Source organism: Triticum dicoccoides, chromosome 3B, assembly GCF_002162155.2.
Source record: "Triticum dicoccoides isolate Atlit2015 ecotype Zavitan chromosome 3B, WEW_v2.0, whole genome shotgun sequence".
NCBI lineage: Eukaryota > Viridiplantae > Streptophyta > Magnoliopsida > Poales > Poaceae > Triticum > Triticum dicoccoides.
Genome location: NC_041385.1, coordinates 856,068,637 through 856,085,147, shown reverse-complemented (window position 1 = coordinate 856,085,147; position 16,511 = coordinate 856,068,637). Strand labels below are relative to the sequence as shown.

At 44.6% G+C, this 16,511-nt stretch overlaps 1 protein-coding gene across 1 annotated transcript; it reads left to right on the top strand.

Annotated features, from left to right (window-relative positions):
- The first annotated feature begins 865 nt into the window (after window positions 1-865).
- On the top strand, window positions 866-8,051 carry LOC119280327 (serine/threonine-protein phosphatase 6 regulatory ankyrin repeat subunit C-like). Its single transcript, XM_037561215.1, has 4 exons — window positions 866-1,427; window positions 1,629-2,164; window positions 2,915-3,027; window positions 7,700-8,051. Exons 1-4 carry the CDS (start codon window positions 866-868, stop codon window positions 8,028-8,030), a joined length of 1,542 nt encoding a protein of 513 aa, XP_037417112.1. The 3' UTR covers window positions 8,031-8,051.
- The last annotated feature ends 8,460 nt before the right edge of the window (window positions 8,052-16,511 follow it).

Below are 16,511 nucleotides of genomic sequence, written 5' to 3'. Positions count from 1 at the left end.
ATTCGTATGTACCATAGATTTATCTGCGTTTATAGGGGTGGTAGATACGAAGAGTAATTTAGACAGTTGCCGTAAATTTTGGATGATGTGCCCTTTTTTGGAGGAAAAAAAATGGAAAACAGTGTATGCCTATTATTCGGAGTTGAAGGGAGTAGAATGGTACTTTTGACATACATTTTAAACGCTCCAAACTGATCATTTTTAAATGCTCCATGGTTTGGCTTCACTAAGGTGTGAAGTTATAGTTTTTTTTAAACGCTCCAAACTGATATTTTTTGAGAATGCTTCAACTTACCTCATATATTTTAAAATATTTATTATATATTTAAAAGATATTCAATGAATACCAAAGAATTTTTTTTGTGTGCACTGAAAAAAGTAGACATGTATAAAAAAAAGGACAAAGCGGCGCTCGTAAATAGATGGGAACATTTCCCACGGGCCGGGCTTGGGCCATGAGTGCATGTGGTCCAGCTTTGGCCCTGGACAGTTTACCGGTAGCGCTTCAGTGTCGTCGGAGCCGGTCGAATAGCAAGTTCGGTTCTGGATGGCGCAGCGGATCTGCTGCCCGGAGTCCTTTTAGAGAAATTGGTGAAGGTAAGCCAGTCCAGGCTGGTTGCCCTAGTGTTCTTCCTCCAGAACATGAAGAAATGCAGAATAGTTTGGTCCGGTTCAGAACATGAATTAGTAATTCCGAATCCTCTTTATATTCTGATTTTATACTTGTTTTGAGTAATCAGTTCAAAACTTCAAATCCTCCTCACGAATCAGAACCTATTTTTCCTCCCCTAAATAGTTGGCACAACTGTTATATTATAAATGAAAACACTGCACTTGCAACAGGTGACAAGGAGCACGGGTACAGATGGACAGACGGCTCCTGGAAGCAGCCACATCTGGTGATTCCAAATCAATGAAAGACATGGCTTCGCGGGATGCAAGCATTCTACTTAGAACAACTCCACAAGGGAACACCTGCCTTCACATATCTTCCACTCATGGTCATGAGGGATTCTGCCAGGATGTGTTGGTGCTAAACCAGACTCTCCTCTCCAAGGTGAACTCTGACAGGGAGACACCACTTATAGCGGCGGTGATGGGTGGACATGCCTCATTGGCTTCTGTGTTGCTCGGGCGTTGTTGTATGCTAGGATTGAGTGAGGTAATTTTGCAAACAGACAACGATAGATGTAATGCACTGCATCATGCCATCAATTACAACCACAAGGACCTTGCGATGGAGTTGATAATAGCAAAGCCTTCTCTGTCACATGGTGTGAACAAATACGTCGAGTCACCCATGTTCATGGCGGCAATGAGGGACTTTACTGATATTGTTGAAAAGCTTTTGGATACTCATGATTCGGCTCATGAAGGAACGTATGGTCACAATGCCTTGCATGCTGCTGCCAGAAATGGAAATGCAGGTAAGAGAACTGTACATATATAACGATACAACATACAGCAAAATCGCATCTTAACTTTTAGTTGTACTAAAAAGTTGATTCTTGGATGGTCTATTAGTGTGCATTAGTACTAACCTTCAATGTGGTAGTTTATACATGCCAAAGGTTATCATAATTATTTATTATATTTGACAACTTGTTTCTGACTTGATTTGTTTTCAGTTATTGCTAAAACAATTATGGCGACACGGCCTTTGCTGGCCACAGAAAAAAGCAATGATTCGAAGACTCCAGTGCATATCGCTGTGATAATGGACAAGATTGAAGTGCTACGAATATTTTTGGAACATGATTGGTCCTTAGGACATGTGACCCACAAAGAGGAGTATGTGAGTTCTCTCCTTTTTACTGCCGCGTGCCGGGGTAATGTTGGTATTGCTCGAGAGCTTCTCAAGCACTGTCCCGATGCTCCCTATCGCCTGGAATCTGGTAAGACATGTCTGCATGTGGCTGTAGAGGGAGGTCACACGGAGTTTGTTCAGTTTCTTTTGAAGGAAGCACAACTTCAGAAATTGGTGAACATGCGAGACGGAAATGGTAAAACTGCTCTGCATCACGCAGTCAATAGGTGCAATCCAAAAATTGTTGCGGCTTTACTCTCTCGCAAAGAGACAAACTTCACAATATATGACAACCATGGGGAGTCAGTAATTTGGCAACTACGGAATGCCACAGATCATGCCAAGACCTTAAACTGGGTAAGCTAATATAATATCCTCCTTTGTGCATTAACAAATAGTTGTCGTTAAATTAATTCCGACAAAATACTTATAAGTTTGGATGGAAATCAGTATACACTATACCCTGTGATCGCTTACCATAACTTTTGCATGTCTTCATTGTATTCCTCAATGTAGTGTCTTGTTAGAATGCCTTGTATATCTCACAATTGCATATTTAGGCTAGGGGGGCCTAGTTCAAATATAGTTGATCAGGCTCATGTTCTTTCTCCAAAACTAGTAGTCCTTAGGGCATCTCGAACGCTCATTCGCAAATTTCATCCCTCATCCGTCCGCGGCAGGGGGGTGGTGGTGGGAGGAGGGACTAGTCTATGGATACAGATGCAAAAGCCAGCCATTCAACGCTAACCGCATACCTTGCAAGCCGGCTTTCAACTTAAGTGGACAACATTCGTGCAAACCGGCTGATTTCATATAAACCGGATGAATTTTTTTACATTTCGGATATATTTCAGCTTAATTATAGCGGATTAGGCTAGTCTAATGTCAGCCGCGATGGATCCCCATTCCGACATGACTTCTCTATGTTCGGCTCTACTGCTCATCAGACAATCATGAGCGATGGACATATAAGCTTCAACGGAAGGGAAAGAGTAGCCTCTGCCTACGTTAAACATGGATCAAAGTTGGTTTTAGGGTTTGGGAAGATGGTCACCGTGGCCTCCGCCTACGCCATATCTTCCCTATGTCTGGATGCGCCGCTCATAGGAGTGGCCTCGGAGGGACATGCTTCAGCCTGAGGGGAAGAGTGGCCTCCTCCACCTCCTAAAGCAAGGGCGGGGGATGGTGGTGGTGTGTGAACAGGGCAAGACACCGACTGTGTATGCCGGTGATGTGGTTGTTGTGGCCCTCGTGAGACCCAAGCGTCGGCGGCCTCCCATGGTCTACTTTTCCTCAGTGTTGGGGGTGGCCGTAGATATGTTGGTCGTTTTCGCCGGCAGGGCGCGGTTCCGCCAACATTGACCACGGGTCATGCGGTCGCGGGCATGGGAGGACCGGGATGACACGGCAGCCAGAGTGCCCATGCCGCCATCCTCCCCCGTGAGAAGCATGGGGCAACATGCCACTCCTCCGTGAGCTTGCTTGGAGCGACAAGTTGCTGAACCACATTCTAGCTTGGAGCAGCGACTTGCCCCTCCGCTTGCTAGCCAGCATTCTCGCCCTTGGTACTGACAACCTGCAACGGCGAGGGAGATGGAGCAGCAAGTTTGCTGGCTCATATCCGGGAGGCTCGGCGAGCCACCTAGCTCGCTTTTGTGTCAGCGAACTTGTCTTCCTGCTCATCAGATGCCATGGAGAGTGTGGAGACTATGGTGCAAGGAGGAGACTAGGAGCGGAGGTGTGGTGCGGTTCTTGCTCGGCATCTGCCCTCGTTTAAATAACTGGAGAATTTGAGGAGTCAACCAGCCTTGTGCTTAATGTCGTAAGTCTCGCGGACTTGCGTGTGGCCAAAGTAAGTTTCTTGACACATGCTCGGGTTTAATGGAGGTAGGTGGGCAGTATGAAGTCATTTGAATGTGGCAAGGAGGCGTGTTTAGTCCGGCGTGCACCGGGCGGCGCTCTTTCGGCCGACGTGCCACTTCAATGCCGATAGTGAGAGATCGTGTCCGCTCTAGACCGGCGTTAATATGGAACGGCTGCTGTACCAGTGGCATAAAATGTGGGCAGCTGGCATGAGGAGGGAAAGCGCACGGGCGAGGAAGGAGGATTTTGGATGCTCCAGGCTACTCAAACGCGGGCGTGGCAGCGGTCCGTACGCCTGTAAAACCACCTTAGTTTGTCTCCATTTTATACAGAAATGTTCGTCCGGACCATTGGATACTGGTGCGGGACCGCCTTGGATAGTTGCAGGCACTTTAAGGGTGGACGTTGGGATTCCCTTACGTTACACAAGAATAGATAGAAAATTCAAATATAAGGACATGTCCACATGCACCCCTTTGTGATTCTCCACCCTGTACACCAAGGGAGAAAACCTCCTGTACCATACATCTCAAACTGTGAGACTTGTAAATATACTTTTTAAGATAATTCAGTACACAATAAATTTTCACATAAATTTTACAGTTGTTCGTAGTTTTAAACTTTTTAAATTTAGGAAAATTCCTGGATAATAGATAGAATCTACCGAAAGGTTATAGAAAGTAACTTTGAACGTTTGCTAAGGCATTCTTGGGTTATTTGAGTTTTTGTTTTGACAGCTGGTTCCTGGGGTTTTGCAGCTTCTAAGGAGATGGATCTTATTTTGAACGTTGTAGTTTTACCCTAATAAAATCCATGAAAATATGTGGAGCTAGTACTATTAGGATACACCATGCAATGAATGTTTCCTAAATTTTCATTATTGTACAAGTACACAGTTGCGATGGGTCTTTTCTTTTGGAAAGAAGAACAATCCCATCCCCCGCATCAAGCGATGTACACATCTATTTTAAGACCCGACAGAACAAATATCTTATATTTACTAATTGAAGGAACCATACGAGCCTCCACCTTAATCCTTAACAACTGTTTATAATTAATCATTAGATCTTAAATTTACGTCTAGGATTAAACAAGATATACTTATCATGTTTAGCAGTACGATCACATACCAAGAGTCCATATGTGGTAAGATAGGAAGGACGCGTACTAACAGAAGTCATCTAATAAAGTAAACATTTTTTCTGGAAACGTATCCCAATGAAGTTACCCATGCGGACATGACTAAAAAAAGCACAAATAAACATTGCTCATCTTCTTTCATGAATAAAAAAAATCACAGATCAACCTTGATGCTAGAGTGTGTTGCGTACATCTAGGTGTAGGTACGTGGTCTAAATATTTTCATCCAGAAATCACCGCACGCACACAAACCACAACGCATGTATGCATGTATACTGTACCAATCCCGTTTATAAATCACACTTAATTAAATATATACTCTCAAATGTGCATGTGACAACACGTATAGTATTTTTCTGAAAATATATTGAAAAAAGTACATCAGAAATCCACAATTAAATTTTTTCGATGTAAAAAATATAATTAATGAATAAATCCAAGATTATATTTAAAAATAAAACATTCTAAACTATGCAAGTACATTAGAAACAAACGACAATTCAGACGTCAGGGAATGAAGTACAAGTGGAATAACCCTAGAAATAGTACATGTATAATATTGTTAAAAGAAAGGAATCTTGATATGTATTTACTCATTGGTAAAGTAGATAATCTAATACTTATAGGCTATGAGAATAGTCAATAAAATATATTGATAAATATTTTGCACATCTATTTTCTATAAGATTTAAAGAAAATGAAACTTATATAAAATTTTGATGTACAATATTGTAAACTTCTAATAATTTCTAGCCCATGCACGAGCACGGGTTGACGACTAGTAAGGATAAATCCAAAGCCACCTTCCTGGCACTGACGGTCACTACATTTACACACTTAATAATGTGGCTGACCTCATATCAACACACACCATCTAATCCATTGGCCTAACCAAACCATCCGTTGGCAAGCCGAGAGCATCAACCTGTCTAGCAGACCGTCTGCACACATATATGCACATGCACATGCTTAAGAATCACCTGCAGCCATTTTCTGCCATCCTACCTTCAAGAGCGATCAACGCATTTTTGTTGCCAGGCCATACTGCCCTCGACACCACCACAACGCCAGACAATGCCACCACCTACACACGTCCATCAACACGCGTTATTCGCCGAGGCTCCATTGCTCCGTTGAGACCCTCTGTAGTCGTTGCGGTAGATGCAACATCGCTCCTCCTCTTCTCCCCTCTAGCCAACACCTCCTCCAAGACGAAGCCCCAAGAGGAAGGACGACTCTGAAGGCCCCGTCGTCGTCCAGTCCGAGAGACCCAGATCTATGGTTTCGTCGGAGCAGCCGATACTAGGTGATGATAACGCAACCGAAGATGCGTACAACAAGGAGACTACACCAAGATTCCATCATCATCCGCCATGATCGAGATCAACATGGAATTCACGGGCATTCGCGTCACCCGAACGAGTAGCTGCCTAGGTCAGTGATGAGCCACGCCATGATGGCGCGCCCATCCAGCGGATTGCCAGCAAGCAACTAGCATCCCTCGCCAACCGATCATCGCGCCGACGGTCGTCCACGTGTAGAACCAACGACGGATTTGGGTGGGATCCCGATCCACGACCGCCGCCGCGATCACCACTGCTCCAAAACATACTGGTTCTCGCCGGCTATGGCGGCAACCTCCGTGGCTGCACGATCTTGGACGCCTCCCTAGGCGTTGTGCGCGCAGTCCTCGATGGCCCAGCCCCAGCCACTCCATGGTGTTCTCCGCCGTGTCCATCGCCCGACTCCTTCGATGTCGGGCCCGCTGCCACTGCAGCCTACGCCGGCGGCAATTGTGTGCAATTGGCTGCTTGTGGTGCTAGGATTCGCCCTGCCGGCGCCCTGGGGTGGCGTCATGAAAGGTCCTATGGCTTGTTTTTGCTTTATTTGTTGTTTATTCCAGGCTTTACTATAAATATTTAAAACACATGCTCTTCTCTTTGTACTCTAACTTCTCAACACACAAAGCAAGTGGTTTTAATATAACATTTTCTAACATAATTACAATATTATGGGTGATATGTGACTCTTAGACTACCCATAGTGGGAGTAACTTCAGCAGTAACATAAGACCCACTTTGCAAATTTGCTTATTTGACAATGATTTAATAAGAAGACAAATGATTTGAGTAAAATAGTTAGTTACTCATACTATGAGTAAGACACTGCACATATGTTACTCCCCACTATAGAGGTAGTAATATAGACTAGTAACATATGCATGTTACCAGTCTAAGTTACTCCCCATTATGGATAGTCTTAGAGGTGTGGATCTCATACCTTAGACCATTGGTGATAATTAGTAAGGATATCTATTTAGTCAGAAAAGATATTAGTTTAGTTAGGAAGATAAAGATATGGTTTGTTAAGAATGTTAAGATTGTAGTCTTAGCCATCAAGTTTGAGTCATCCGTACAAAGGGTGATCATGTACTGTAGATGAATTATCAATCAGATGAGAATAAGCTACTAAAGATCTAATCCCCGTCCCCAACCTTCATTCTCTCTCTCACCCCTGGCTCTATGGTCGGCCAACTTTCGCTCCTCGGAGTTGTAGCCCTAACCATGTTATGTTCATCAGTCTTACCGGTACCAGTCCTAGCACGTGGTAGCGACACTAATTGAATATGTCGACAAACACACGAATTTTGTTTCTTTGGCACATGCTCCCCGGATGTCCAAATAACATAAAATTTTGCACACAAAATGAGCATCTTGGATAGCTAAAATTTTCAGATTTGTTAGAATTTATTACTGTTTTTTTAAATTTTGTTGTTATACAACCGGGTGTTGATGAGCCTGGGTGAAGAATAGCCGCTCTCTAAAGCTTCCTTCATTCACCCCTCGTTGTTGTATGGTCATCTCCCTCTTTATTATTTGGCTCATGCAGAATGAAGTGGCAATGCTTATATCCAATGTGCTCCTCGCTTTCTGTTGCTTTCGTGTGCATCATTGCAAAGTGGGAGGATACGGAGTTCCTGATTTATTATCAATCATTTACTAAAAAGCTTATGTGGTTTGCATACATAGCAACAACCACAGCATTTGCAACTGGATTATACACGGTGCTAGCCCCTCGTCTCCATTGGTTAGCTATTGGAATTTGCTCACTACCGGTTTTACTCCCAGTTCTTACTAAAGTGCTCGGTGAATGGCCTGTCTTGAAGCTCAGATTTCGGTTGGGCAAAAGTTTCAAGTCTGATCTGCTTGACATGGTCTGACCACAACGATTTTTCCTATGGTTCGGCTTGCTTATAATATTTTATAATTTCTCTGTAAATGTTTGGCTACAAATATTGTATTATTAATTCATCATAAAAGAGTACATTGTATTGTTATTCATACTAGCCATGATGTAATGTTTTTGGCTCGTAGTGTCGATGTGGAGAAGAAGACCGTGTGCCCTTTTGATTGTACTCATAGCATATGATATGTGTGTTCTGTAGGCGCTTCTCCCTAAAGTTATGAAACTCTTCCACGCGGAATTACTTTCCATTCTATGGTCCTGCTTCATCGTTGCCACAGAGTGGTTGTTTCCACAATTAAGGTCCTTAGGTGAGAAGCAAACATTAAGTTTAATGGATCACAGTTATCTCATATTGTCTTCACTTGAGAGCCCATGGCACTGTAAGACATTCTAATGCTCCTTGAGCTTTCCAACATTGCTGAACTATATGCGAGAGATATGTCCGCCCCTTGAAACCTGTGGTGGTACCAATGCTACCGCTGCATTGGTGAACTACGCTATTTGTACTTGTGCCTAAGTAGGTTTTGATAGCCTGGGTTGCATAATTTCAGTGGTTAAAAACTTATGATAGAGCCAAAAAAAAAACATAGAACATATATGTATTGGTAGATTTTTGGTTGTGAAAATATGCTCTAAAACTGTAGCTCCTCTACATGTCCATTAACTACATCCCAAATTCTCTCTTGGTTTTGGGTAAAAGGGCATAAGTCTCAGCCCATTTTATTACAATGAACTAAGAAGTCAAAATTGTAGCATAATGGAGTGAACTTAGTGAAGGAAATATGCCCTAGAGGCAATAATAAAATTGTTATTTATATTTCCTTATATCATGATAAATGTTTATTATTCATGCTAGAATTGTATTAACCGGAAACTTAATACATGTATGGATACATAGACAAAACATAGTGTACCTAGTATGCCTCTACTTGACTAGCTCGTTAATCAAAGATGGTTATGTTTCCTAACCATAGACATGTGTTGTCATTTGATGAACGGGATCACATCATTAGAAAATGATGAGATGGACAAGACCCATCTGTTAGGTTAGCATAATGATCGTTAAGTTTTATTGCTATTGCTTTCTTCATGACCTATACATGTTCCTCTCACTATGTGATTATGCAACTCCCAAATACAGGAGGAACACCTTGTGTGCTATCAAACGTCACAATGTAACTGGATGATTATAAAGATGCTCTACAGGTGTCTCCGAAGGTGTTATTTGAGTTGGCATAGATCGAGATTAGGATTTGTCAGTCTGTGTATCAGAGAAGTATCTTTGGGCCCTCTCGGTAATGCTCATCACTATAGGCCTTGCAAGCAATGTGACTAATGAGTTAGTTACGGGATGATATATTACGGAACATGTAAAGAGACTTGCTGGTAACGAGATTGAACTAGTTATGAAGATACCGACGATTGAATCTCGGGCAAATAACATACCGATGACAAAGGGAACAACGTATATTGTTATGCGGTTTGACCGATAAAGATCTTCGTAGAATATGTAGGAACCAATATGAGCATCCAGGTTCCACTATTGGTTATTGATCGGAGATGTGTCTCGATCATGTCTACATAGTTCTCGAACCCGTAGGGTCCGCACGATTAACGTTCGATGACGATTCGTATTATGAGTTATGTGTTTTGGTGACCGAAGTTTGTTCGGGGTCCCGGATGAGATCACGGACATGACGAGGAGTCTCAAAATGGTCGAGAGGTAAAGATTGATATATTGGAAACTTACATCCGTACACCGAAATGGTTTCAGGAAGTTTCAGATAAGTTTCGAAGTACCAGGAGGTTACCGGAACCCCCCAGGAGAGTAATGGGCCAACATGGGCCTTAGTGGAGGAGAGAGGGCCAACCATAGGAGGTGGCGCGCGGCCCCTGCCAATCCGAATTGGCCAAGGGGCGGGAGCGGCGCCCCCCCTTTGCTCCGAAAAAAGGAAAAGTTGGGGGAGGGGGCGAATCCTACCAGGAGTGGAGTCCTAGTAGGACCCCCCATGGCGCGCCCCTACTGGCCGCCAGCCTCCTCCTTCCCTCCTTTATATACGGGGGCGGAGGGCACCCCAAAGGCGCATCAATTGTTCTCTTAGCCATGTGCGGTGCCCCCCTCCATAGTTTACACCTGCGGAGATCGCGTCGAAGTGCTTAGGCGAAGCCCTACGCGGATCACATCACCATCACCGTCATCACGCCGTCGTGCTGACGAAACTCTCCCTCGACCCTCTCCTAGATCAAGAGTTCGAGGGACGTTATTGAGCTGAACGTGTGCTGAACTTGGAGGTGCCGTACGTTCGGTGCTAAATCGGTTGGATCGTGAAGACGTTCGACTACATCAACCGCGTTAACAAGTCTTCCGCTTTCGGTCTACGAGGGTGCGTGGACACACTCTCCCCCTCTCGTTGCTATCATCTCGTAGATTGATCTTGCGTGATTGTAGGAATTTTTTTAAATTGCGTGCGACGTTCCCCAACAGTGGCATCTGAGCCAGGTCTATGCGTAGATGATATGCACGAGTAGAACACAAAGAGTTATGGGCCATAATAGTCATACTGGTTATCACCAACGTCTTACTTTGATTCGGTGATATTGTTGGATGAAGTGGTCTGGACCAACATTACATGACCACGTTCATGAGACCGGTTCTACCGACGTGATTTGCACATAGGTGGCTGGCTGGTGTATGTTTCTCCAACTTTAGTTGAATCGAGTTTTTTTTGAAGGTTAGGACAGTAGGAAATGCTCCTACTGCTTCTATATTACCACAAAGTAAAAGTTTTTGTTACATATGCACATAGTGGGGGAGGGGGGGGGGTGGGTGTGGAGGGGAATAACTACAAAGCTAAGTTACAAGGTGGCATCAACATCCTTAGCAAGGATCGCTCTGCAGTAATCTCCAAATGTGTGCTCAGTGTATGTTTGCCAAAGTATCGTGCACAAGTTGTTTTTTGTGGTCAGGTAGTCTGTGTAGGAGGTCTTGAAAGTCATTCACGAACCTCCTTTTCCACGAGTCAATGCATGGCAGCACTTTTCTAAAGTAATTGTTGTTGCGCTCCTTCCACAAGCTCCAAGCCGCCAGAAAGAAAATCTCCATGATCATTTTGTGGTGGTGCCTCTCTTTCAATCTCTCCGGCAGCTGGAGGCGATGATGGTGGTCACTCCAGTAATGTTCAGTATCCTCCAGTAGGACTGGCTGAAAGTGCAGTGGAAGAAGAGGCGTTCCACCGTTTCTTCAATGTGTTGACCACACAATAGACAGTCCAGACTGGTCCCAATATTGTAATGTCTCCGTTTTAGCATGTTTCTTGTATTGAGACGGTCAGATAGAAGCAGCCACCCGAAAACCTTAATCTTAGTCGTGCACTTAGTTTTCCATAGCCATTTGAATGCCACATGCGCAGTGATCTCTCTAATGTAGTGGTTGTAGTACGACGTTGTTTTGAAACTGTGTGCACCCCAACAGCAAGCCCAAGTATCTTTCGCGTTCGTGAGTTGCATGTCAGCTACCTCACTCTGGATCTGCTTCAACTCATCGTGGGCTTGTACTGACAGTGGTAGATGGAAGGTTGTGGCCAGATTGGTTGTGTTGAGGAAGGCCTGAACCGGAATGTCTTCGGATTTGCAGTAAGAAAAAGCCCTTGGGTAATTTTCCTCATAAATAGAATGGTTCCAGTTATCTTTCCAGAACAGGGCTGAGCTGTCGTTGTGCACATTGACTTGGGTCACTCCCCGGTAAACGGGCATTAATTGGATAATATCCCGCCATCAAAAGGAACCGCAGGGTTTAGTTGCATGGGGTACAGTCTCAGTATAGTAGGTATTCCAGATGAGGTTAACCCAAGGTGTGTCATGCTGATTGTAGAACTTGTGTAGGAGTTTGAGCAACAGGGCGTCGTTTTGAACAAGAAGGTCCAGAACCCCGAGTCCACCACTCCTTTTTGGGCGGCAGACCATGGACCAAGCTGCCAACGAGTTACATTTGTCTCCATTGTCTGTTTTCTTATTCCAGAGGCAGAATCATCTGATTTTGTCCAACTGAGCAATAATTTTTGGAGGGAGTCTTAATGTACCCATCGGATAGATAGCCAGTGACGTAATGAGGGAGTTCAGGAGGGCTAGTCTACCCGCATAGGACATGACTGACATAGCCGCAGTAATTTTTCTTTCTTGCTTGCAAACGAACGGTGTCATATCCAAAACCGAAGGTCGAGTAGTACCAAGGGGCAGACCTAGGTAAGTAAATGGCATGGCTGCTTGAGCGCAGCCAAAGATCGCTGCTAAAGCATCGCATTTGTCCTGAGGAGTGTTGATGGGAACCAACGTGGATTTATGAAAGTTGATTTCGAGTCCCACAGAAGTGGCACAATACTCAAGTATCTGTTTGATCTTGGCGGCCTGGTTGGTGCAAGCAGGAAGGACGATGATAGTGTCATCAGCATATTGAATTATAGGGTATTGGTCATTTCCATTTGGCGGGATTGGGTGTTGGATGGCCTGGTTTTGGAGTGCCTCATTAAGAGCAGATTGAAGCAGGTCAGCTGCTAACACAAATAACAAAGGTGACAGAGGATCGCCCTGACGCACTCCACATTTATAGAGAAATTGTCGACCAGGCACCCCATTGAGAAGCACCGATGATTTGCCTGATGAGAAGATATTTTCCATCCAGGTTAACCATTGGGTTGGAAAGCCCATGTGCTTCATAATTAGCAACATCGCAAGGTGTTGGAGCGTATCAAAGGCCTTCGCAAAGTCTAGTTTCAGTAGAACGATCTCACGCTTGGATGCTTGGCACTGGTGAATATATTCGAAAGCCCAGGCAAGGCAGTCATGAATGGAACATCCACGGAGGAAGCCATACTGGTTGCGATGAACGATCTGTAGAATAATTCTCTGAAGGCGATTGGCAAGGATCTTGGTTATAAGCTTAAGACATCAATTCAGTAGCGTGATCGGACGAAAGTCGTTGACTGTCACAGGACCATTAGTCTTAGGTATCAAAGTGATGTGCCCATAATTGATGCTCTCCATATTCAAGTTTCCCCCATGAAACTGTTCACATAGCTTATAAGTATCATGTTTGATAATGGGCCAGCAAGCTTTGATGAAAGCACCATTAAACCCGTCTGGTCCTGGGGCCCTATCTGGTGGCATTTCTTTGACAACCGCTTCTATTTCTGCATGTGTAAATGGGGTAATCAGGCAGTGAAAATCTACCTCTTCTCGGAGCATTTGCAAGAGGTTGAACTTCATTGGTTGTGGGTTGTATGATCCTAGTCTATCTTTGTATGTGTCAAACAGAATTGCTTCTTTTGCTGTATGATCGTCCACCTCAACGCCATTGTTGTCTTGCAAGGTTTTTATAAAATTCTTTCTGTATCTCTCAGTAGCCACGGCTTGAAATTTTTTGGAATTCTCATCACCGAATTGAATCCAAAGAATGGTGCATCGTTTTTTCCAATGATCTTTTTGGTACTCTAGAAGGCCAAGTAAGTGTTTTTTGAGTATATCTCTGAAATTACCTTCAGGTACAGTAAGGGGCCGCCATCAGCAATACTGTCAAGTTGAACTAGAGCTTTATTTGTGTTCTCAATCGCAATTTTCAGTCTGGAGATATGACGTCTCCAGTGTTTGAGGGCATGATGGACAGCTTTGAGTTTTTGACACAAACGGGATGCTGCATTGTTATTTTTGTTATATTTGATCGGTTTATCCCAGGCTAGAGACAGAGCATGCATAAACCCTAGGTGTGCGATCCAGTAGGTTTCAAACCTAAATAACTTACTGTGTGGGATGGTAGTCTGGATGGCCACAGAACAGGGGAATATGGTCAGAGACTGGCTTACCAAGGGGGTTCACCATGGTGTTTGGAAATGTGGCAGTCCAGTTTAGGGAGGTAAAAAACCAATCGAGCTGTTCCAATAGGGGGTTTTGTTGCATGTTAGACCACGTATATCTTCTGCCCTTTATAGGTATCTTAGTGAGATTTTGTTCACGGATAAAGTCATTGAAAGTGAACATATCGTGGATGTCTCCTCCCGGTTTATTATGATTTTCTAGAGAGCGGGTGTAATTAAAATCACCTAGAATGAGCCAGTCTTCTGTCGAGGGGATATGTAAGTAAAAAAGGCATTGTGTATATGTGGATCGTTGCTCGCCTTGACAAGGACCATATACATTTACTAGTTTCCAACGATGGCCCGATTGAGTTGACGTAAATTCAATCCCCAGGGAAAACTGATCAGATAAGAAAACCTGTCCCGCAAAGAGATGACTTTTCCAAATCGTAATAATACCACTAGAAGCGCCACGCGAAGGGATATAAGCATACTTATCAAATCTTTTGGGACATAAAGCTCTAAGGGAGGAATCATCAAAGCAAGGTATTTTTTATTCTTGCCAACAAATAACCGCACATCCACTAACATTGATAGCATTAGAGAGAGCCAGCTGTTTGTTTGACGAATTAAGACCACAGATGTTCCAACAGAGTATGTTCCAGTTTTGCAAAAGAGGCAAAAAAGTAAAGATACTAGAGGGTAACTAGATCGAGGAGGTCGATCCATCCGCCGGCTTGGAGAGCGCAGCAACCGTCAGTTCTTCTGCTGGAATAGCACACAACTGTGTGCCAATAGCTTGCATTGACTCAATTGTCATTGGTGGTGGGATCTCTGCATCTTGCACTTGAGGGAGGCTGTCTTCGGAAGTGACTGGAGAAGCAGGGTTAATGCGGGGCTTCACCTTGGATTTAGGCAGACGTGTGTCCGAAGGTTGGGGAACCCGGAATCCATTGTAGTTGGTCGATCTGTTGCTGTGACGAAGTGATGAGGTGTCTACAGGAACTGGAAGCTTCCCTTTATGCTGCTTGTTAGCTCTGCTGCTAGCTTCAGGTAATGTACTACCGACAGCAGACTGAACATCCTCCAAAGAGTTGTGGCTGTCAACAGATATAGAGGAGGAACCAGAATCAGAGAAAGCAAGCGCAACATTGGATTGTTGCTGAGATATGTCCAAATAGCTGCTCTCAGAGGCTTCCTGAATATCAGTATCGATGATGCCAAGTGGTGTTTCCACCGGAGCAGTCAGCGACAGCAGGTTGTTGTTGTTGTTATCGTATGCACGTTCAGTCAATTCAGAAATGTGCACTGTGTTCTCAGTAGATGAGTGTCCTTGAGTTGGTACCTGTGTAAACTAAATCCCCGTGCTCCCAAGGTCCACTTGAATCTCCACATGAAGATTGTCATTCCTGAAGCCAAAGCCACCATTCCAGGGCCCAAAAAACGCCATGAGCTGGCGCAACACCGCGAAGATAGTGGCATTCAATTGCTGACGGGGCACCGGATCATCCAACATGAGTGCCATAAGCTGCTCACCTTGAGTGGATAAACCAAAACGAACCCCATGAGCATGTAGTTCTACTGACACATTGATGCTTTCAACATCAGCGGGTGATTCGGTGGCACCAGGTAGCACAATCAGAGCCAAGGAATGTTCAGAGCTAGAATCATCAGAAATAGTGATGAAATCGTTCCAAGCCTACGCAACACTATCAACTGTATTGTTGTCAGGGACTAGGCCATCCTGCACTGAGAGTCCATGTTCAGCCAGCCATGCTTGATAATTCATCAGGAACAGAGGCATAGGAGGATCACGAGGCTCCGACCAAGCATCCCAACCATGATTAGCATTGCCCGGTGCTGCCTAACCTTCAGGTGGTGCATTGTTTGGGGTAGCGTTCTGCACGAGCCAAGCATGAACCTGTTTTTGATAGAGCTGTTCTGCAGTGAGATGAGGACCATGAAGGGGGTGGGGATTGCCATCGGGAGGAGGATCTTCTTGACCAGCAGGGGCACCTCAGGGAGCAGTGCATTCCAATCATTGCTACGAAGTATGGTGATTTGCACTGTCCAACAATCGCGAGCGCCACTGAGTTGCCAAACCACAATGCTCTTCGGAATGAGTCTGAGACTGATCACGCGTGCCTTGATAAGCATGAATCGGCGATCCTGCCGCGGGTTGTACCAAGAAACTAAAGACCCAAATCCACCCAAAGACTTGTTGATATAATAGTCCGTCTGGTAATCATAAGGGAAGCCGAAGTACATGAGCCAGACCTCGGGTCCAAAAGAGGTGGTGTGGCGGTTCAGAGTTTCATGGTGAGGAACAAAGGATATGAGCAGATCTTCATCCTCTAACTCAATGGGTGTGGCAACCGCAGTATCCCTGATGAATGAATCTACAAACCCAAAGATCCCTATGCCAAAAGGATGATCGCTGACCTCGGTGGTAAACAGTTGAGCTTCATGGAGCAAACCTCGGATGGTGTTGCGAATGGCGGCCCGGCGGTGCAGAGGGACGTAGTGGCTTGTCTCCGCTACTGCCAGGTAGTCGTGGTTGAGGGGAGGGATCAGGCCAACCACCATGCCGCTGCGGACGACACGGTTCA

What these genes read in the sequence shown, in the direction of transcription:
- LOC119280327 (XM_037561215.1), top strand. Translation starts at nt 866, where the DNA reads ATGGACAGACGGCTCCTGGAAGCAGCCACATCTGGTGATTCCAAATCA. An exon ending in ATGCCAAGACCTTAAACTGG is followed by an intron (nt 2,165 to 2,914) that starts GTAAGCTAATAT and finishes CGCCGCTCATAG; the next exon opens with GAGTGGCCTCGGAGGGACAT. An exon ending in CAGGGCAAGACACCGACTGT is followed by an intron (nt 3,028 to 7,699) that starts GTATGCCGGTGA and finishes TGGCTCATGCAG; the next exon opens with AATGAAGTGGCAATGCTTAT.